We start from the raw sequence: 21,780 nt of genomic DNA on the forward strand, positions 1-21,780 counted from the left end.
TGTTCTGGGGACCCTCTGCCCCAGCCAGCAGGACGGTTTAGGTTCTTGGCTCTCCCAGGAGAAAATGTAAGAACCAGCAGGGATACATGAGATAAAGGGAAGGAGTACTAACATGGCTTTGGGGGTTAGATGTAAACAGCACAGGTGCAGTCCTTTCTTTGTGAGAAAAATAATAATCATATTTTCTCTTTGGAATAACATTCTGCAAAACTTCTTGGTGGCTGGTCTGAATTAGTCCCATGTATGAGAAAGTATGACCAAGGAACATGTCCAGATCGGAAATGGCTGAAAGCTGCTCTAAGTTATCAGATACAAAATGCAGTAAGCAATACAAGGGTGTCTTAAAATGAAACACAAACTACTGGTATGAACGTGGTAAATAATACTTACATTGTATAAGCAATCACTTTTTGTACCTTCATGAAGTAAAAAGAAACTGCAGTGAAAAGCAAAAGATGAAGGAAGTAGAAGGTAAAAGGTTATTGTCCTTATTACCTATTATATGGAGTGGAGAAGGTTGCTAAAACAACATCCCGACCATTGAAATGGATAACATCTGTAACTGCCTGGAGTATGTTAAAGTAAAAGTGTGAATCGCCAGGAACTGAGCAGTTCAAACGAGCCTTGAGAAAGGAAGTCCACTGTTTTTCCAGCACTCTCTGAGATCCTCCCATGTCATTTTTGCAAACCTGAGCCACCCTTGGGAAAACTACCTAGAAGGAGCAGAGCAAAAATAATGGAGAAAATTAAATGCTTGTTTGAACTAAAGATTTTGTTGGAATGCTGCTTTTACAACAAGGTGCTTAATTTAATCCCACGTTTCCATAATCTGTGACAAATAAGAAACAGAAAAAAATTAAGCTTTGGAACAGTGTGCTATAAAAGATAAGGCTGTAGCATTTACTATACAGCCATAAATCCTTCAGGAGTTCTGTCCTCAACCCATATAAAACTCATTTCCATACCAACTACTTAGCTTTCTATTTCCCCAAACAAAAGCACATTTTATATTCACAGTCACTGCAACCCACGCTGCCTGTTCTGACTCTTGTGTTTTCAGCACCTAAAACCTATGCAGATCTCGCTGGGCTTTTATTCCTGCCTTCCACCTTTGTGACCTTGGTCAGCTCTTCTGACTGCTTAATCAGAAAGCTATTATGAAATTAGTAAAAATGCAGAAAGTGTTTAATTATTCTTTGCAGAATGGCAGAGCACAGAATGCCTGCCCCTGTTTATTCAGCACTCCAATTCAGATTTCTTAAAGAAAAATATCTCCCTGCTTTGGAGTTTGTTTTCAGCAATTTCCTGCTAAACTGAACTACCTACATTTGCCTTGTTCTTTTTATGATTTTAGAAAAGAGATTCCAGTATACACCATCACTGTAGGAAACCACCCTGTTTCTTTTCAAGGCAATGAAATGTTTCACTCCAACCAACCTTTTGGCTTAAGCGATAGGAATCTTCTCAAAATCATGACCTTGTCATCATGATTTATGGTTCTCATTTCAAGGTCACTCCTAACAGCATTGGTCCAAGAATAGCATATGTTTTGTTCCTCCTGAATCTGACAAAGTCATTCAAGGCAATATTTTTGCCCTTACCTTTCCCATGCTGTTGTACTCCACTGCTATTTCTCGGAAGAAGAAGTAAATGTAATTGCCATAGTCCACTGCCTGGACAAAGTATGGTTCTAGGAAAAAACCCAAGACATCCTATTTAGGCACCGCATACAGCATATAGCATGCAAAGAGAAGCCAAATACATTCACGCTAAACACCCAGACGTGAAATGATTGCTCAAGCTTGCTCAGATTTCAGAACTAGCAACATCACCACTGCAGAAGAATCACTGTCTGGGGGCAGGACAGCTGGGGACAAGTCTGTGCCAACATCACTGCAAGGCAGTTAAAGCGTCTGCCACTAATATGTCTGCCCTGCGTGGAAGTATGAGGAAAGGTAAAGAGGCAATACATATAGTGGTACGCCTGAGGGGTCCAAGCAGTGCTCTTCATGGCATGCAGGCTGTGTGTGGAGGGAAAAACAAACCATGTAACTGCTTCTGCCCACACATGACTGTAGCAGCAAGCAAAGTGGGACTAAGTCAACACCTGGCAAAACATTTCTGCACACAGAAAAAGACTTCAAACTATGGCTCTGCTCACTGTTAAAATCATTCCAAATGCTAACTATTTGTAACGCCTACATGAAACTAAACAGCACTGTTTTTAACAATGAGGGCATTTAGAGCACTGAAACTGCCTAATTCAGTGGCAGCTGTACAGTCCCTAAGAACCATAAAAGAAAAGCTTTGTGCAATATTCCCATAATTTTATTTTCATTGATGAATCTTAATGTTACAGGACAAACCCTCTATGCTTCATGAAGCCTTGACTGTTACCTAACACACTCCTTGGGGCAAGAATATTTTCAAACTCAGTTCAAGTACACCTAGATCTGCAAGTTCCGACCTTTATATCCAACAGCTGTAAGCTGACGGATTTCAGCTTGGAAGGCTTGCTGGAATATATATTGTGATCTACCATGCTCACAGTTTCTGTCAGGTGCAGTAACTTGGGGTCAGGAGAAGAAGGAGAAAGATAAACAGAAAGCAGTGGTGAAATTAAATGACAGAGAGGTCTGTCAGGAATACAAGACTCTCATCAGAGATGCTGCTCATTTTGTTTTGTTTGTTTATCTACCTTTCAACCACTTTGAGTCATGCTTAACTGTCCGCAGAGTTGGGCTGTCTCCAAGGCTCCGGTATATGACTGCATCTATTGCAAGGAAGTCGGTCACTGTGGCAGAATACAGCTTTCCCTCTGGGGAGGAAAGAAAGAAGAAACAAGAGTGGAGGTGCATTAGAAATAATGTAATTCGCTTCTTTCATCAGTCGAATGAGATGGGCAAACAATATCGTCACAATCTCCTTAGGAACATGAAGGGAAAAGTTCAGCTAGGTAAAGGGGACTGAGCACTGAACAAGCATGTCACCAATTTTCAAAACTGTCATATCAGAGGGATGCTGTGGAAGAAGAAACCTTATGGGGTAATTTTTCTCCAGCGTAGGTAAGTCATACCCTGTCCAGTTTCCCAGCAGATGCCTCTGGTTCAATGCTCATAAATTCTGCCTACGTTTATGAGCACAACAAATACGGGGAAACTGTGACAGAACTGTTAGTTTTAACTTGGAGGGCAAGCCAGACAGGTCTTACGGACTGCAGCTAATTGACACTTATGCAAATTTCTCCCTTTGACAGCACTCTTCCTCTGCCAAAGATCACTAGCAAAAAATCAAACAGCATGCACAGAGCCCAGGCGAAACAGGGATACAAAGAGATGGAGGAGGATTGCCTATCTATGTTTCTTTTCTAAAATGTATTTTAGGCGTTTTCTGCATGAATTATGCATTCCTCTCTGTTAAATAACTGAAGGACAAGCAATGAAAAGGACAACCAAAAAATGCAAACCTATGAGGAAGTAAAAGCATTAGTTCCAATATTTTTAAATTACATTTGTTGTCTGATCAGTTTGCGGGTCATGGTAACTGTACAGGGCTGTTTTCATGTGTGAGACACATCTTGGAACATGATGTATAGTAGAAGCACAAACATTGCAGCATGAGGACACAACTCTGTTGTGTCTACATAAAAGTCAGAATGGCCTCCATTTCATTTGACAGAGATTATGTTGCAATGCTGGGCCTTGACGTCACAAGCACGGAGGACATATCCATCAGAAAGCATAGAAGCTGCTATGGGTCAAGATCTCCTCATTGCACTTAGAGACAATGTTTTATTTCAGCTCAAGATTGAAAAATCACACCCTTTTTTATTAGCAGGACTGTACTCTGATCCCCCATATTTCCCATCATTATTTGGCTATTTAAAAATGGGCTGCTTCTCTTAGCAAAACAGAAAAAATAATTTAACAAAAAAAAAAAAAAAAGAAAAAAAGCAGAGAGTAAAAATGATTTTAAAACAGAATAAAAAGCTGAATTGTTTAGATATGGATGTCTGAATTCATATTAATACAATAACACTTTTTTTATTTCCTGCTAAGCTCCTGAAGACCATGTGACCAATTACAATTTGTGCATATCAGCTGTAATAGCTACAGGCTGCAAGAAGAACCGTATTCATGTAAGTGCACCCAACAGACTCGGATGAGCTGGATTAGTGCCCTAAACTGCCTTGAAAATGCTTTTCACTGCACTCCAAAAAGTTACCATGAGTATCAATATGTATGGCATATAAAATGGTGATTTCCTGAAGCTAGCAGATTTACACGGTATATTCTACAAGAATGTATTTGAACAGTATCACATTTATTCTGAATCATCATGAAAGAGCATGATCATTTCTATAAATATATTTTTTATTTTCAAATACTGCAAGGACTTCTTCAGTGACAGACTGGGAGTCATCTTACTCAACTTCAGCTGCATGTAAAGTAAATGTTTACAGTAAGTTAGTCATAAGCGCTTTCTTGGCCAGTACTGTGAGAAGTGCTCTTCTGAAAGGTCGTTCAGACTACCCTAAGGATAGGGAATCTGAGACACATGGGATAAATCTTTCTCTGAAGGTGTCTCTCTCTTTCCATGGTTTATGAATTACCTGCTGCAATCACAGAATTTCTACTTTATGTTCTTTTGACTGCAATTAAGAAACTACATACTACCACCATCATCATCATCACTATTTTGAAACAAAAGGACCCATTTATTTACACTTTAAAGAGTAAAAAAGAAAAAAAAAATTGCAACCTGCTATAAAATCTCTCATTTCTGAGGCAGATGATGACACCTCAAACACAGTAGTGCTTACTACAGCTCTTCAGCCACAGATTCACTTCAGAATGGATGAAATACTTGCACACTCTTAAATCTTCAGAGGAATAGCTAAAGTATTTTCATGTGAGCACCCAAGCTCTGCTTTCTAGTATCACACCTGCTGAAGAGGATTGACATTATCATGTCTGACTTTGGTATTATCTTTACCACCTACCTTACAGGCAAATCTAACAAAAGATCAGCATGGTTTACACTAAGGGAAGTTCAATAAAGAAACAATTTAATCCAGAATTCATGAAAAGAGCTAAAAAAATACCACACAATCAACAGCCTGAATCAACTCCATTAATAATCGCTCACTTAACTATTGTAGTAGAAATCAGAGTTAACTGTATTCCGCTGCATGCAGCATAATTCATTATTAATCAACACATTTCTCTTCATGTCTGCAACAGCCAGTAACACCACACTGAGATATTTTCTGCTTTATAATAAAATCACCTTCCCTCTCCTCCTAGATCTAGAAAAGGGTACATCACAGCATGTTACCTAACTTCCTTTTATTACAAAGTTTAACTTAAGTTTAGAGTTGTTAAAGTGCATGCCATAGAATCATAGAATAGTTTGGGGTGGAAAGGACCTTAAGATCATCTAGTTCCAAGCCCCCTGCCATGTCCTACCCACCTCTCATTAAAGTTCACATAAACCTTGACTTTCCTTGACTTCTGCAGAAGCTGGATGCAGCCAGAAATGGTGCCTCACACTGGTCTGGCATAATATTATCACAAGTCCAGGAAATATTGAAGTATTGAGTCAGGAAACTGAGGCTTTGGGCAGTGTTTATGATAGTGAAGTTAATACCAGAGAAGGCAAGGCTTCTGTGCCATGATTTCCTTATGACCCTTTTTTTTAGTCACTATTGACTCCCTTTGCCACTTAGATTTTCACGTTCTGTTCTCAAGGGTCAGAGTGTTATGGCAAGCCTGGCCTGCAGGACAGAAGCAAAATGTTTATCTCTGTCACTTTACCTGCAAACAACGCAACGTTGGCATGCTTTGCATCATAGGGGCACCTGGCCATCCCACTGAATTCATCTCCTAGAACTTCCAGGGTATCCATCTGAAAAATGAAAGGAAGCTCCTTAGAGAGAGAAAAAACTTCTTACCCAGGATGAGGCTTGTGACAGTGTTTCTTCTTTTCTGGGCAGGGAGGAAGGTGCTTTCTGTAACTATGCTCCTACTATAAGTTAAAAACCCGACAAAAGTCATGGTGTTAAAATCAATCTGAAAAAAGTGCATGCAGTAAATCAGGCATTCTTTTGGATCTAATCACTCTTACCCCAACACATTTTACAAAAGTCTTCAGTCTATATTTTATCTGTACACAAGCTTCCTGTTGAACTGTAGCAGGCTATGTGGCCTGTGGTTCTGGCAAGGATTCAAAATTTATCCTCAACAGTGATCCAACAGAAGCGCTCTTATACACAGAAAAGACTGCAAGCCACAGCAGTCAGAAGAAACAACACTAGGACAATTATCTGTGCGTGCATTTTTCTCCCCAAAGTCCAGAGATCCTTCTGCTCTAGTCCCAACAGTGGTGCTGCTCTCTTTCTCTATTTGCATACTCAGAAGGATGCTCTTGAAGTCTAACTCTGTCAGTTGAGTCTGTGTCATGGAGAAATCCTCTTACCATCAGGCAAGAATTAATCTGTGCAGGAACTGTAAAATCTGAAGCTTAAGTGTAACTCCTGGGAAATAAATTCACCCTGAGCACTGATAATCATACAATGTACAGGTCAACTTTACACTAAGTTCAAGAGGGTTTACTGAGCTATGGGGGAAAGATACAGCTCTTATCTCTTTAGGATTCTTATACTATCATATTTTGGGAGTACGAATATTTCTAGCATGTTCAAGTGACTTCAGCAGCTCATACTGCATAAACCACATACAATACAAATTCACAGAGCATGAAAAATAACCCAGCTGGCACCATCAACTTTTAGTTCGCATGCTATAGCACCCAAGTCCTCCAGTGGTCACCGTTTGTTTTCTGTCATGTACTCTTCCTGTCAGAACCCACTCTGAAAGGAATTGTGTTTATTCAAGGGCCCATCCATACTTCCATTGGCAGGGTGGAGGAATAGCCCTGTTTTCTGCTTGGCATAACTTTAGTTCTCTACATATACTGCAGAAATACATGGAGGAAAAGCCAGGACAGGTATTGGAGAGACCTTCGGCTGACTTCAAGAGGTACCACTATCCAGCTCCTGCAGCTCAGCAACAGGTGAAACAGTGTTCAGAGGCCATGTGTCACAGTGAATGAGATGTCTGCAGTAAGGGTAAGGAGGGCCATTTATATTCCTTCCATCAGGATGCAGCAAGAGGGCCAGGAGACCTCCTTGGATGGATAAGGAGCTGCTCAGGAAAACTCAAAGGAAAAAAGAGGCTTATAGAAGGTGGAAGCAGGGACAGGCGGCCTGGGAAGAATACTGGGATGTTGTCCGGGAAGCTAGGGACCAGGTGAGGAAGGCTAAGGCCCAGTTAGAATTGAACTTGGCTAGGGATGTTAAGGATAATAGGAAGGGATTCTATAGATACGTAGCGAGTAAAAGACAGACTAGGGACAATGTAGGCCCCCTTCGGAAGATATCTGGAGAACTGGGTACCCTGGATTTGGAGAAGGCTGAGGTTCGTAATGACTTCTTTGCCTCAGTCTTCACTGGCAAAGGCTCTGACCACACCACCCAAGTCTTGGAAGGCGAACGCAGGGACTGTGAGAATGAACACCCTAGGCCCACTGTAGGAGAGGATCTGGTTTGAGAGCATCTTAAAAACCTAAACGTACACAAGTCCATGGGACCTGACGAAATCCATCCGTTGGTCCTGAAGGAGCTGGCGAATGAAGTTGCTAAGCCACTGGCCATCATATCTGAAAAATCATGGCAGTCAGGTGAAGTTCCTGATGACTGGAAAAAGGGAAATATAACCCCCATTTTCAAGAAGGGAAAAATGGATGACCCGGGGAATTACAGAGCAGTCAGTCTCACCTCTGTGCCTGGCAAACTCTTGGAGCAGATTCTCCTGGAAGGCATGCTAAGGCACATGAAAAACAACAGGGTGGTTGGTGACAGCCAGCATGGCTTCACTAAGGGGAAATCCTGCCTGACCAATTTGGTGGCCTTCTGTGATGGGGCTACAGAACTGATGGACAGGGGCAGAGCAGTTGACGTCATCTATCTGGACTTGTGCAAAGCGTTCGACACTGTGCCACATGACATCCTTGTCTGTAAATTGGAGAGACATCAATTTGATGGGTGGACCACTCAGTGGATAAAGAACTGGCTGGACGGCCGCATGCAAAGAGTTGTGGTCAATGGCTCCATGTCCGGCTGGAGACCAGTAACGAGTGGTGTCCCTCAGGGATCGGTGTTGGGACCAGTCTTGTTCAACATCTTTGTTGGTGACATGGACAGTGGGATTGAGTGCGCCCTCAGCAAGTTTGCTGATGACACCAAGCTGTGTGGTTCAGTTGATATGCCGGAGGGAAGGAATGCCATCCAGAGGGACCTTGACATGCTTGTGAGGTGGGCTGATGCCAACCTTATGAAGTTTAACCATGACAAGTGCAAGGTCCTACACCTGGGTAGGAGCAATCCTAGGCACAGCTACAGGTTGGGCAGAGAAGAGATTCAGAGCAGCCCTGCAGAGAAGGACTTGGGGGTGTTGGTCGATGAAAAAATGAACATGAGCCGGCTGCAGTGTGCCCTCGCAGCTCAGAAAGCCAACAGTATCCTGGGCTGCATCAAAAGGAGCGTGACCAGCAGGTCGAAGGAGGTGATCCTGCCCCTCTACTCTGCTCTCGTGAGACCTCACTTGGAGTATTGTGTGCAGTTCTGGTGTCCTCAACATAAAAAGGACATGGAACTGTTGGAACAAGTCCAGAGGAGGGCGATGAGGATGATCAGGGGACTGGAGCACCTCCCGTATGGAGACAGGCTGAGAAAGTTGGGGCTGTTCAGCCTGGAGAAGAGAAGGCTGCGTGGAGACCTCATAGCAGCCTTCCAGTATCTGAAGGGGGGGCTACAAGGATGCTGGGGATGGACTGTTCATCAGGGACTGTAGTGACAGGACAAGGGGTAACAGGTTAAAACTTAAACAGGGGAAGTTTAGATTGGATATAAGGAAGAAATTCTTTATTGTGAGGGTGGTGAGGCACTGGAATGGGTTGCCCAGGGAGGTTGTGAATGCTCCATCCTTGGCGGTATTCAAGGCCAGGTTGGATGAGGCCTTGGGTGACATGGTTTAGTGTGGGGTGTCCCTGCCCATGGCAGGGCGGTAGGAACTAGATGATCTTAAGGTCCTTTCCAACCCTAACTATTCTATGATTCTATGAAATAGCTGTATTAAAAGACACCTTTCTTACATGGGGTCTGGTTGAAATTTGTTAGCTCCATTAATGGCATTAAAAGCTAAAAAATTACAAACTGTGCTGGAAGACTAAATACAGCATTGAGACCAAGAAGCTTCATTACATGCTAGGAGCAGAAAGCAAGAAAAGAAGAAAATGGCTGTTAACAAAGTAGCTATCTGCATCAAACAATTACCATGACACAGGCTTGTGTTTTTATTCAAATTTGATTCTTCCTTCACAGATGGAAAGAAAAGACTATTTCGAACTTCAGTGTTTCCTAGAACTATAGCCATCACAGTGGCTAAACAAGGTAAAGCAGCACTGCAGAAAAAGCCAGCAAGAGAAGCAGTCACAGCGAATACCACTAAGGAAGGCGATTTTCTGGATGTTAATGTCTTTACTCTGGTCTGTTTTTTTTCTTACAATAACTCTGAGCCCAGTGAAATGAATGAGAATTGTGCTGTGACTTTATCAGAAACAGTGCTATCAAAGCTGAATTTTCTTTTTCCTAAAGAAGGATGAGAAATTACCTGTGGGACGTAGCAGTGCCTGGAAAAACAAAGTCTGTATATTAAAAGCACCTAAATAAATTCATTTCAAAGTTACTTCAGAGACATCCACTGCTGAGGGGTAATATCATATTATACTGGTGCAAACCTGAGAAAATGGGAAGCATTTGAATAAACGCAGATAACCAGGATACACTATGCCAGAGGAAGACACAGGGGTCAGTGAATTAATGTTGAGTATCCACAGATCAGCACAGTTTTCTACACTGCTCAGGACAATGTTTTGGCTTTACGGAGTCTCAGTTAGTGAGGAATACATCATCCTCCTGCTGTACCTTTCCCTGTGGAGATCTGCTGTCAATCACTTTTACAGCACACAATGCCATAGGATATCCACTGCTATCTGCTGGGTGCCCAACCTTCTTGGGAGTTTGCTGTGCTAATCCCTCAAGTGTCTTAAGTACTGGCTTTGGTATTGAGAACAATACAAGAGAGACATTTAAAATGTGCTACTCCAGAGGTAACCCTGAGCATAAACCTATGACTTGATATGGGTGTCAGTAACAAGCTGGGGAACTTTCTGAAGAGTGACTGCATTCCCAAGCAGGGATCTGAAGGACTCTGCATCTGTGGAGGGCAATACAAACTCGCAATAAACTCTTGACGTGCAGGAGTTGAAAAGAGGTAGGTAATCAGCCCAAGAAATCCTCAGAAATACAATCAATGTTGAGCTCTGTAGCACTGAAACAACTGGGGATAAATGCTACAGAGTTGAATGATGCACTGTTGAATGACAACCTCATGCTGCTGCCAGCAGAGTCACAATAAATCCAACAGAAAGACAAGGCATAAATGAAATCCCACAAACAGATCACATACCTTGTAATTCCTGCAAGAAGGGTTGAATGCATTTGTTCCACAGATAAACAGTGTATCCTCATTTCTTTTTAGGAGAACCTTAATAAAGTTATGACATTCATCCTGAAGAAAAATAATAAAAGAATTTCAACTACTGCATTTTGAGTGTCTGGTTTTATTTTTATGCCTTGATATTTCATTGTCGGGTCTAAAATGAAATTAGCTGGTAGCCACTGTGATATTTTCAGCTTATTTTCATCTATATTTAACTGACAATGAGCAAGATGCAATTGATTTATATTCTAGTGGTTTAAAAATGGTTACAAAGAACTGAAGATATTATATTAATGTCATAGCTCAGATTTTGCTATTGTTCATATAGGTGAATTCTGTTTTAAAGCTGTTGCTTTCCCCAAGAGTGCAAAATCTGATCTTCCTCTCACCAGCGTTGCTGTAAGACAGTAGCATCACCAATGCAATGTATTGGCATAAAGTATCTGTAAGGGGAAGCAGGTGTAAAGGATCAAAGAGTCTGCCAACTAATTCTGATACCACAGGTGCTAGTCATAGGTCATATACAATAGGCTAAAACTGGTGTGAAAAACAGTCCTTCAACATCTGTACACATTCATGCTTTCTGATGCCTTACATGCTTTCTGATGCTTTACACAAACTTATCCGTAAATTCCTTCTGGAGGATGGACAGCAGCACTTAGCTTTTGAGGCAACTGGTAAGCAAAATCAGTACACTAAGCATTATGTCCAAAATCCTCAGTGCCTTAAGTATTTCAGGATATTCCTGTGTCTCCTGTTGCAATGATTTATCACATTAAAAGTAAACTATTTTTGCAAATTAAAGCCTTCAGTAAGTTGACGGAAAAAGCAATTACTGGCAAGAAGTGAATGGCATGATCCATTCCACATCACAGATAGCAGCCTGAGATAATAGTGAAGCAACTAAAGTGGCAGATGCCGAAGAAATGAAAATTGCCTACCTTATGTTTTCCCTTCATTCTGCATGTGTCTACATCAGCTTGTCTAGATTTCCATGTCAATTTCTGCAAGGATCAAGAAAGAAATCAATTAGAGCCCAGAGGTTGTTGCATTTAATTTCAGAAGTGTAAGTCCCTTAGGGAAGACTAGCTGTTGAACATATATTTATTGAAAGCTTTCTGCACCCTTTCTCCATGATTAATTCACCACAACAATGAAAGATCAGTGATGTGGAGCATGCACTTCATTTTGTATTGCCATCTATTCATTAGACTAGAAATGTATCCCTTTTTTTTAAAGCCTAAGCCAACAGAATTCAGCAATAGACCAGGTTGCAAAAATATGTGCATTTTTTCTTAAAAACACTAGATCCTCTCTTCTTTTAACTTGATATTGTTCTGCAAATCAGAAGAAACATTTATGGACTAGATACTGTAACTGGATTCTAAATAAAATATGTATTCTGGAAGATAATATTTTAGCTTAGCAAAGAAATCAAATTCACATAATTCTTATCACCTCAATTCATCTACCAGGCACAGGAAGCCCTCTACCTATCAAGACACTGCTGACTTTATCTGCTAACACTCTTTCACCAGAACATTTACAGGCAAATCTTAGCCTGGATATTTTTGTGATGAGTTTCAGGAGTGGTCAAATGTGGTAGGCTGATCAATCATAATAAAACTTTAAAACCATATAGCCTAAGTTAGCAATGCCTCAGGCACTATTGCCACGATAGGCCTGATAGTGTTTCCCATCAGTAAACTGAGATACTGTGCATTCATGAAGGGCTCCAAGCTGAAAGAGTAACCATGACTGTTTATTTCCATTACCAGCTTGTACCCTTGCTTCTGATGAATAACTGGTCATAAGCTCATCTTCAACATCACTCATAGTTACAACGAAATACTCTGACCTCCTACAGTAGATTAATCTAATGTCCAAATTCATATGATTTTCTCCTGGACCAAGGCTGTATATGGCACATATTGTACTGTATGAATGCAATACAAAGGAGCTGAAGGGAGAGTTTTTCTAGTGTGTTTATGTTAATACACAATATGGTAATACAGACAAAGCTCTTAGGTTGAATGAAACTTCCCATGGAGATAATGTGAATATATCTACAAAGTGATGTTATAATAAGATTCTATTTAGTGAGTACTTGCATGAGTGAATAAAATTTGTGTGCATGAAAATATGCAAATAGCACTGGCTTTTTATAATGAAAGTTCCAGTATACTTAATTGGGATAGTATAGCTGTTACAGAAAACTGCTGAATAGAAATTAATAGATGTTTGACAGATGTTCCATCAGGGACTTCATTGTATTTCAGTATAGATTGCTTATCAGCCCAGCTAAATCACTTCTCAGAAATTCACAGAAGACATGACTGCTATTCTAGCTTTCCTCAAATATGATCAGCAATGCCATCTTACTTGCTTGTTACAGCTTTTACAGCAGCACAGGCAAGTTGTTTGAAACAATGTCATTGTCCTATTTATTTGAAGTTTGTTCTAGTGTCCTTGCTTTTTGGATGATGATAAAAGCTACTTACTTTGCTAAAATAAATTTCTTCTGTATGTGATGTGTCCATATCAACAGTATAAATATGGTCCCTGTAAACAAAGGCAAATGAACACAAAGTCAAACAGAGTAGTCAGCTCATTTTCTATGAAGAGAATTATCTATCACAAGATAATCCATAACCCATTCAAAAAAGATCACAGGTCTTACCACGGAACATTACTGGCAGCATTGCATGCTTCTCCCAGAAAAGCACTTTCATATATAAACTGTTTTCCTTCCCATTAAGAAAAAAAAAAAAGAAAAATGCTACAAAACTTCAAAGCAAGATTCTATCCCAAAAGCAATTATTTGAACAAATGAGATTTTGGAAAGAAGATGAGCCTCATATAATTTCTGCACTAAAGGTCCTATGGCAGATGCCACAACCTAGCATGCAGATGCTTTTGCTCTCTCCCTTTCTTCTTCTCTCCCTTTAAATTAATTAATTAATTAATTAATTTATTTATTTAAAATTACACGCCTAACTTCAGCTGTGATAATTTGATTGATAATATGGTAGACACGAGGCCGACAGCCACAAAGTTAGTCACAGAAATCATTCTTCAGACACTGGTGGCCAAACAAAACTAAAAAAATACTCTGCTGGAAAAAGTTCAGATTTCTTAATTGCATCCACTTTCCTGTTTTCCTGAGAACCTGTCCTTCTCTACAATTAGCTGCTAATCTCTCCCTGGAAAGAGGAAATAGACTCAGCTACTCAGGTAAAGAGACATTCATAAACATTCTCCTCTCTGGAAACTGAGAACAAGGACATATCTATATGAAACCTAAAATGTGGAAAAAAACCCCAAACCAAAACAAAAAAAAACCCAAACCCCACCAACCCATAACACTGTAGTAACTGTCACATCAAATTTGGACTGAGCATCTCATTTTTCCTGGAAGTAACACAGGCTTTTTTCAAAATGCAGGAAGCTGTGCAGCTGGAGTATGATCCACAGCATTGAAGGGGTCTGTTGAAAGTAGGATACAGACTCTTTCCGTTTCAGAAATCCCTGCTCTCAGAGTCAACTTCATTTTCTTGGGTTTTGGGGAAACAGTGCTAGTCTCTTCAATAAAGCAAACACAAAATATGGCTATAAAAGGAATAAGCAACACTTCTCTCATGTGGAGAAAAGAGGCATCATTGTTGCAGGGAACTGGCTTTTAAAAATCTACTGTTTGTTATGGTGCTGGAGGCTGTTTGCTTTGTGTGACACCAAAGCGAGGAGTGGTTGGTTTCTTCTCTTCCAGACACTGTAAAACCAGAGCTGTCATTTACTTCCAAGATTGGTTTAATTTTTCAGTTTACTCTTTGCCCGACTTTACTGGCAGAGCATTGGTCAGGGTTGGTACTGGAATATACCAGTACCTATTATACCAGCTTCATAGATTACTGCACAGTTACCTTTTTTATGTACATCAGCCTTTGTTACTGTCACTCATACTGCATAAAAGTAGGAACAAAATCTCTTGAATTGCAAACTAGGTGCAGCTGGAGCTCTAAAAACCTTCTTCCAGTGCAGCTCTTGATTTTAATTATCGGTGTTGCTTTCCAACAATTATGATTTTTTCTTTTTAAACAAGACAATTAGAAAACATAGTGGTGGTACTCAGAATGAGTCTTGAGTTATTTAGTTCCACTCTCAATAAAACAGCTTCCAGAGGAGCTAACTTTCTGGTTCAAGAAACAGTTCAAAGAAAACTCTGATGTTAAGTTACAGGATCATCTGAAAGAGGGTTAGTATCAGGCAAATTACCTATCATTTTCTCATGCTGTATGTGAAAGGTAGTTACTGACAACGTCAGCAGAGAGCGAAAGAGCTGTCAAATTGAAGGGGGGGCTCTCTAACCACAGACAATGCAAGACTGTCCTTGCCCTCCTTTTCCCACTGCTGCCCAACTCCTACTATCTACTAGCAATGGTGTGTGTACAGCTCACTGCTAATTAAGTTATTCTAACACAAATTGACTTAATCCCAGAGCTTCCGTTTTTCCCACCTCCAGGCAGCAGAACCCAGTTTTGTTGCCATGGCGTAATCTTGTGGAGGAAGGGAATTTAAATAATGCCACCGGCTGTGCATGACCCTTGGCCACTCAGTGCATCATCTGGAAATGTGTAGCTGCAAATGAGGAGGCAGCCATCCCAATGCTTCAAGGGCTCAATAAACTGTTTTGTACATACACATGAGGGGTGGCAGATAATGCGAACAAAAGCTGCCACCACACAAGACATTGGGAGGAGCAGTCATGGAAAACTTATAAAAGGGTGTGTGTGCTTGGGTGCGGGTGAGTGTGAGAGAGAAAGTGAGGGAGAACCCTTCCCACGAGAGAGAAAAACCAGAGCTGCTTCTTCGCAGACTGCAAGCCAGATATTTGGACAGCACGGCTACATGGGCTTCAGCTAAGTTATTCTCATTTGTATTGGCTGGATACCTTTGCCTGATAACATGAAATAAAGCCTTTCCGAAGCGACACAAGATTTTATTTGGTAATAGCTAAATACAGGAGTCATATATCCCGTATCACAAAATGAGCAACTGACAGACAGAAGTTTTGTTCTACGCCAGTCGATCAGTAATAAACTGTTGGATGCTCTCGAATCTGAGTTAGTCAGTCCTCTCCTGAACACAGAAACGGTCTCCAAAATCAACACTATTTTCTAAAGCACGCAAACAAACAGAAAACCCCAACCCAAACCCAGCAACCCCAAAATAGAAAATCAATGTTTATGTATTTGTTTTGATTGCTTTTCAGATAATTGCGTACAAACATTAACTCAGCATCACTGCACTTCAATGTCTAAAAAAAAAGCAGGAAAGCAACGTCTGATATGACAGCTAAGGGATTTACGTTATCTTCAGTTTTCAATCAATCTTGCTACAAAACTCTTTGAGAAACATCTTCGATTGTGTACAAATTTGCCACAGTGTCTAGATTTACCATTATCTCTAAAAGAGATGCAGTATTGCAGTTATAAACTTTTATTCACACTAGTTCACGGATGACTCATTTTCTGAGTTTTATTACTTAAAGATAAAAATGACCTTTGAATTTTAACTAGTATCACACAGGCTTCTCAGCCCAGCAGGGATTTCATTCAGTTACATGTGGAGGGGGAAAAGAATACGTCAAAGAGTTTCTGAGTTACCAAAGTGTAAGAAGATATTTTTTGTGTTTGTGTAAGTAAAAAACAGATCAGGTCTTTATTCTTTTTTGTAGGTTGCAAGGCCCTAGGAGTATATGAGCACTCTCAGTGTAGTAAACTGTTTTATAAAAATACACAGTCACATAATACGTAAGAATGCATGTTTCACATCCCCCAAGTGTTAGCATTCTTTATATAATTTGTGCATACAGTGGTTTCATATCCTAAAATGTTTGCTGGGTTTCCCTGCTGTAATGGCAGTTGCTCGGGCACCATGACAGTCTAATTGCGTCAATCTCAGTCTGGGAACAAACTATGAATGCAGCAGAGCAAAATCCACAAAGCGGATTTACCACCTTCTCACTGCAAATGATTTCCTAATTTAAAGGAAAACAAGGAAAGCAAAGGGAACTCAGCCATGAAAAGGAGGAAATCCTGCCACAACTTTTCAAACCCGTTCAGCCCGCTCCCCCGCCCCTCTCATTATCACAATAAATGCAGCAAAAATACTAATCCCTGAGCTCAGGCAAAGTGCAGGGAGGCCTTGCTGTGGGGCTAGCTGCTTTTTGTGCTGTACAACCAACACCACGGCAGCTCCCATGGAAGGATACATGCTCTTTGCACAGGCTTGACGCAGGGGCTTGGCATGAGTGAGAACCCAGAGCCCTGCCACCACACACAAACTGGCCTATGTGAGAAGCCTGAAAAAGCTGCATTTAACCAGTACAGCAGCAATGCCTGGGTAGGGTACCAGGTAGAAGTGTGGTTGTCTACCAGCCAGAGACATGAGTGACAATAGCTCTCAGTGACCCTGCTGTTGTAATGCAACTAATTACCTGGTGCCAAGTGGAGACTGACAGGCAGATTTATGACACAGGACACATCTGATCACCTACAAGATGGGGAGAGGCTGTTGGAGAAGAAAGACAGGCAGCTCCCGGCTGCTGCCAAGGGCTCTGAGGACAGGGCTTGTGGTGAGAGGCTGCCTGTTTAGCAGCTGTTCCTTCTCACCTCCTGGCCATCCCACCCACCACTTCTCCCATCTGCAGCAACGGCCTGGCTCTCTGCAGCAGGTCCCAAATGGGATTTGGGATGAAGAGCTCCTAAACTGGACTACCCATCCTTGCTAATCTGGACCCTTCTCTCCTTCAGCCTGCATCCATCACGTAATGGATCTAAGATCATTAATCTCCTTTGCTAGCAACAGGCAGGGAAAGGAAGTGTTAATGTCTGATCTGTGCCAGGTTGGAAGCTGTATAAATTGGTGTAGCTCCACCATCAGTATGGCACTCACGGTGCCACGCTAAGCTATTCAAACTGAATGGGTAGCTCCACGTGCAATTTTGATAAAAGGCATGTGCTTGTATCTGCACAGTACAGCTCTCCAAAAAAATCCATGCACCAAATTCAATTAACCTTGCTGAACACAAGAAAATAATAGCAGCAAACACGTTTGCCACTTTTTTGTCTTAAGACATTAAAAATATGCCCAAACCAGCAATGTTACAGTTTAATAACTCTTGTCCCAAAATGCATTTGTGCAGAGCAGAATCATTCTTTAGAATATGTCATTAATGGTGTGCACAAACAAAATTACAGGATGAGGACAAACTCCCCCTTCCATGGGACTAAACAATCTCTCTGGCAACTTCTGTGCTGCTTAGGCAAGGTGTAGTCCAAAATGAGGCGGATGTGTGTAGACCTGAAATGACTGGCTCAGCACCTCGCAAAACTGAACCTCAGTTGAGGTTTCCAGAGTGTCTTACTAACAGGCTGCAAGCTTGTCTCCGAGTGTGAGAAAATCCTGAAATTAACATGAAAAAGAACTCGGAATATCCCTAGTCTTCTCCGTCCTCTGAAAGCAGCAAGGGAGGAGCAGCAAAGTAGGAGACTACCGACCTAGCAGCAACGTAGAGGGTCCTGTTCATGACCATGACCAGCTGAATGTCCAGCCGGTGCCTCTGCGTGGTGTTCCGCCCTGGTTTGTGACCCACAAACACCGGATACTGTCTTGTATCTGCGGAAAGGGAAAAAAACAAACAGGGTCAGAAGAGAATCACAAACTGAAACAGTGCTAACATGGAGCACCACGGGGCCCAGCTACAGCCAGCTCCTGTGGTTTCTGTTCTACCCCAGCAGCATAGCCTGGAGTTGGAAGGCATGAGCACAAAGGGCTGGAGAGTTCTTCAAGGTTACAGTCATCTTTGCAGCTGCAAAGGAGAAAGTCATCACCTCAGTCGAAGACAAAAATTGCAAGGGTTTTTAGAGTGTAAAGCCGTTCTGGAGCTCTTGGCACAAAGGTACACAGCCCTTTCTCACAGTTTTTCTTTCACTGTTTGCAAAGCTTAAATGCTTGCTCCTGACTGCCAAAGTGTGTCTAGCAGGACAAAGCTGTTTCACAGTGGCCCATCAATCACCACACTGACTGGACTGGTAGTGGTTAAAGCAAAAGATTTGGCTTTCCTTGGTTCAAACTGCCAGTTCCCTGGGTTTCCTACAGGATTGGACTGCCATCGTAGAACAGCTGTGGGGATTTCTGAGAAACAGTGGGAAACCACGACTTGAACTTTATAATATGAAAATCACTGCATATTATTTGGCAACCAGTCTGATACTCCAGTTCTTCTGGCAGCTGGACAGCAATACTGATTGGAAGCCATGGACTGAGCATATGCTATTGACAAGCCAGCTTTCCCCCCCTGCTCTATCAGAAATAGTATTTATTCACTGTGTTTCCATTATTTTTTTAATGAGACCTCAGCATACACGGTGTCTGCTGCTGCTCCCCAGCTATCTGTGTGTACAGCCTATTACAACAGTGAATACTTCTGCCCAAGGGCCACCTTGCTGGTAGACTTCACATGTATACATGATCATGACATCTAGATGCACAAACTAAGGTACTCGTTAAGTAAACAAAATGACAGCAAACAGGAGGAGGATAAACCTCTGATGAGCGTCATCCTCAATGCAGAACTGCTGCATGTGCGTGTTATACAGAGCTGACTAGCATCTTGCTGCCCCTGAGCTTTTTCCCCATCAATAAGCCTTCCCAGAAACCTGGAGCTGTTTGAAGGAGCCTATTTCTTCTGAAACCCACCTTCTGCTTTAGTGTTTTTAGCTATTGTCCTCTAAAAGTATTTTCTTTGTTAAGCTTGGTTGAAGTATTGATTCCCATCATGGCTTCAGCAAAGCTCCCAAGAGTGCTGTGTGTCAGAAAGCCTGGTGATAAAACTGGATAGAAACAGGAACTTCCCTGTGACCCGGATACTGAGAACTCTTGGAGAAACAAAGTAAGAGAGCCCAGGCAGGATTTATGTGCAGAAGCTTAATCCTTCTGACCAAGTCCTACATCCAAATGCCAAGTTTAACTGTCAGGCTGTTCTCTGTCCAGTACCAGTAGTTTCCTCTGTAACTCATGGATCCATCATGAGCTTGGGGCCTGTACATTCATGTGAATTTCAGCATGCCATGCCACAGAGGAAGAAGCTCTCCCGTGTTCCGTTTCTCCAAAAGGATCAAGACTGTCTATTTCTGCATTTACAAGGATGGCTAGTATCACACTTCTGGAGGGTGAAAATATTGGTGCTAAAGACCCAGTGGTCACACTAGATGTGTTTCAGTAGGGTTTGCCTCAGAGCAGTTTTGCTCTGTTCTTCTATCCCAGATACCTATTAGCATCTGGAACACATCAAATGTGTCCCTGGAGTCTGTCTTTTGGCTTGGTGTTACCCAAGACAGACAGGTTTACAGGTGCCAAGGCCACCCCAAAGCACAGTAAGCAATGACAAGCAAGAAATTCACTTTAAAACCAAATTCCTGACCCAAAGTAGGCTTAAACGTAAGCCTTACTAATTTCTGTCTTGCTAACCCTTAGCATACTTTTAGAGACTCAGGCACTAAAGACTTCCTTTTAAACATCTGAACCTTTGGGACTTTGTAAGACTTTTCTTTGTTGTAATTGTAATTGAACTGAGGTAAATGTGAAAGAATCAGTTATGCTAAGCCTGACTGGCATGGCAAAATGCACAGAAAGCTCTCCACCTGTTTAGCCAGCAAATCTCGATACTGATTCACAGCTGTCTGCGTTACTCTAGATTTTGGAGCGTTTGCAAATTACCTCTGGTAGGAAAGAAGAGAGATTCTGTTACAAAAGATTCTTTGTCTTGATTTGTTTTTCAGCTACATTTCCAGCTTAGCAAAAAATGCCCAATGCTAAAGTGGAATCCGTCAGAGTTTAACGGAGTAAATTTAATTATTTGTATTAGATCAACAACTTATACTTTCAAAGCTCATTTACTTTAGTGTGCTATGCCTGATACTCTGAGGTACTTCATTGGTTATCCAGAACTACATTTCCACAAGTCAGGTGAGGGACACTCTGATTATGGGACAAGGAAGTGGGGAGAAGGCTTCTCTCTTTAGCTGCTGGATAGAGCAAGATACATGGTTCGATTATGTGATGGAAATGTCTATTTGAGAAGGAGGAAGGTCATGGTTCTGGAAGTTCAAGCAGTTTTCCACCTGGTAGCCATAAGTCAACGTGAAAAAGTCATGTTCCTATATTAGTATCTGAGATTGTTAACTGGCTGATCTGAGATATTCATTGCATTCAACAAAATACTGTTGAAGTCCCCTGATTAAGCAGATGAAGTCCTCTGGCCTCTTATACTTACAGTTGCCATGCGAAATACTGATTGGCTCAGAATCTTCTGGGAAACCAGCCCCAGCAAAGTGTAGCAGTGTGAAATATAGCAGCAAGGCTTCTGACCTCATAGTAGTTCAGCTGGTAGGCTTCACTTCTTCACTTCACCCTGTGGAAGACAAACAGTGGCTTAAGCACTTTCTGTTGGTTCAGTTTTAACCACTGCGAACAGAAAACTAAAAAGAGTAAATGGAAAGCAAAGGGAGCTTTCCTTCTCCTCAAGCATCTCTCCGTACCTGAGGAAGTATGACATGTTTCTAAGCAGAAACTGACCTACCATGCCAGTTTCCCTTTAGCCCATGCCCCAACAGTGTCCCATCTTGCTTGAGGATAGACTTCATTACCTGTGAGTTACAAAGAGTTTTCTGCCTCAGCTGCTTATATGCAATAAAGAAACTTAATCTCCTACACTGATCAACAGCTGGTAAGAGTTTTCTAGGAAATGTTTTATTTTCCCCTTCTTTGGTTTACATAATTAGATGATGATACAATGACATACACCATAAATAAAAAAACCCACACTATATTTTCTGGTTAAAAAGAGATTAAGGATTATACCATGGGCCTGATTCATACCCTGCAGAGTTGTGAATCAAGTGAAGAAACACTGAGAGAACTTGATGGAGATAACATGTCATTGGGCTTTACCATAAAAACATGTACCCATAAATCTACGTGCCATAAAACCAATACTCCAACTTGTGATAAAATAAGGGTGAACAGAACTGTCTAAATCCAGCATTTTGTCCCTGTGTTCCACTGACGCATTCACTCACTCACATTTCCTGTACAA

General features: G+C 41.4%; 1 protein-coding gene across 2 annotated transcripts in view; it reads right to left on the bottom strand.

The window, feature by feature from the left end:
- SEMA6A (semaphorin 6A) overlaps positions 1-21,058 on the bottom strand; it is a gene marked incomplete at both ends in the record, with an annotated part of 62,993 nt that extends 41,935 nt beyond the window's left edge. For both annotated transcript variants that reach the window (XM_080637715.1, XM_080637714.1), the window contains 9 exons: positions 496-713; positions 1,602-1,690; positions 2,699-2,818; positions 5,817-5,907; positions 10,590-10,691; positions 11,564-11,626; positions 13,124-13,184; positions 18,182-18,299; positions 20,959-21,058. In XM_080637715.1, the coding sequence (XP_080493841.1) occupies positions 496-713; positions 1,602-1,690; positions 2,699-2,818; positions 5,817-5,907; positions 10,590-10,691; positions 11,564-11,626; positions 13,124-13,184; positions 18,182-18,299; positions 20,959-21,058 (962 nt within the window). The remainder of the gene's footprint in view (positions 1-495; positions 714-1,601; positions 1,691-2,698; positions 2,819-5,816; positions 5,908-10,589; positions 10,692-11,563; positions 11,627-13,123; positions 13,185-18,181; positions 18,300-20,958) is intronic.
- Positions 21,059-21,780: the final 722 nt, after the last annotated feature.

The sequence above is a fragment of the Psittacula echo genome (genome assembly GCF_963264785.1).
Source record: "Psittacula echo genome assembly, chromosome: Z".
NCBI lineage: Eukaryota > Metazoa > Chordata > Aves > Psittaciformes > Psittacidae > Psittacula > Psittacula echo.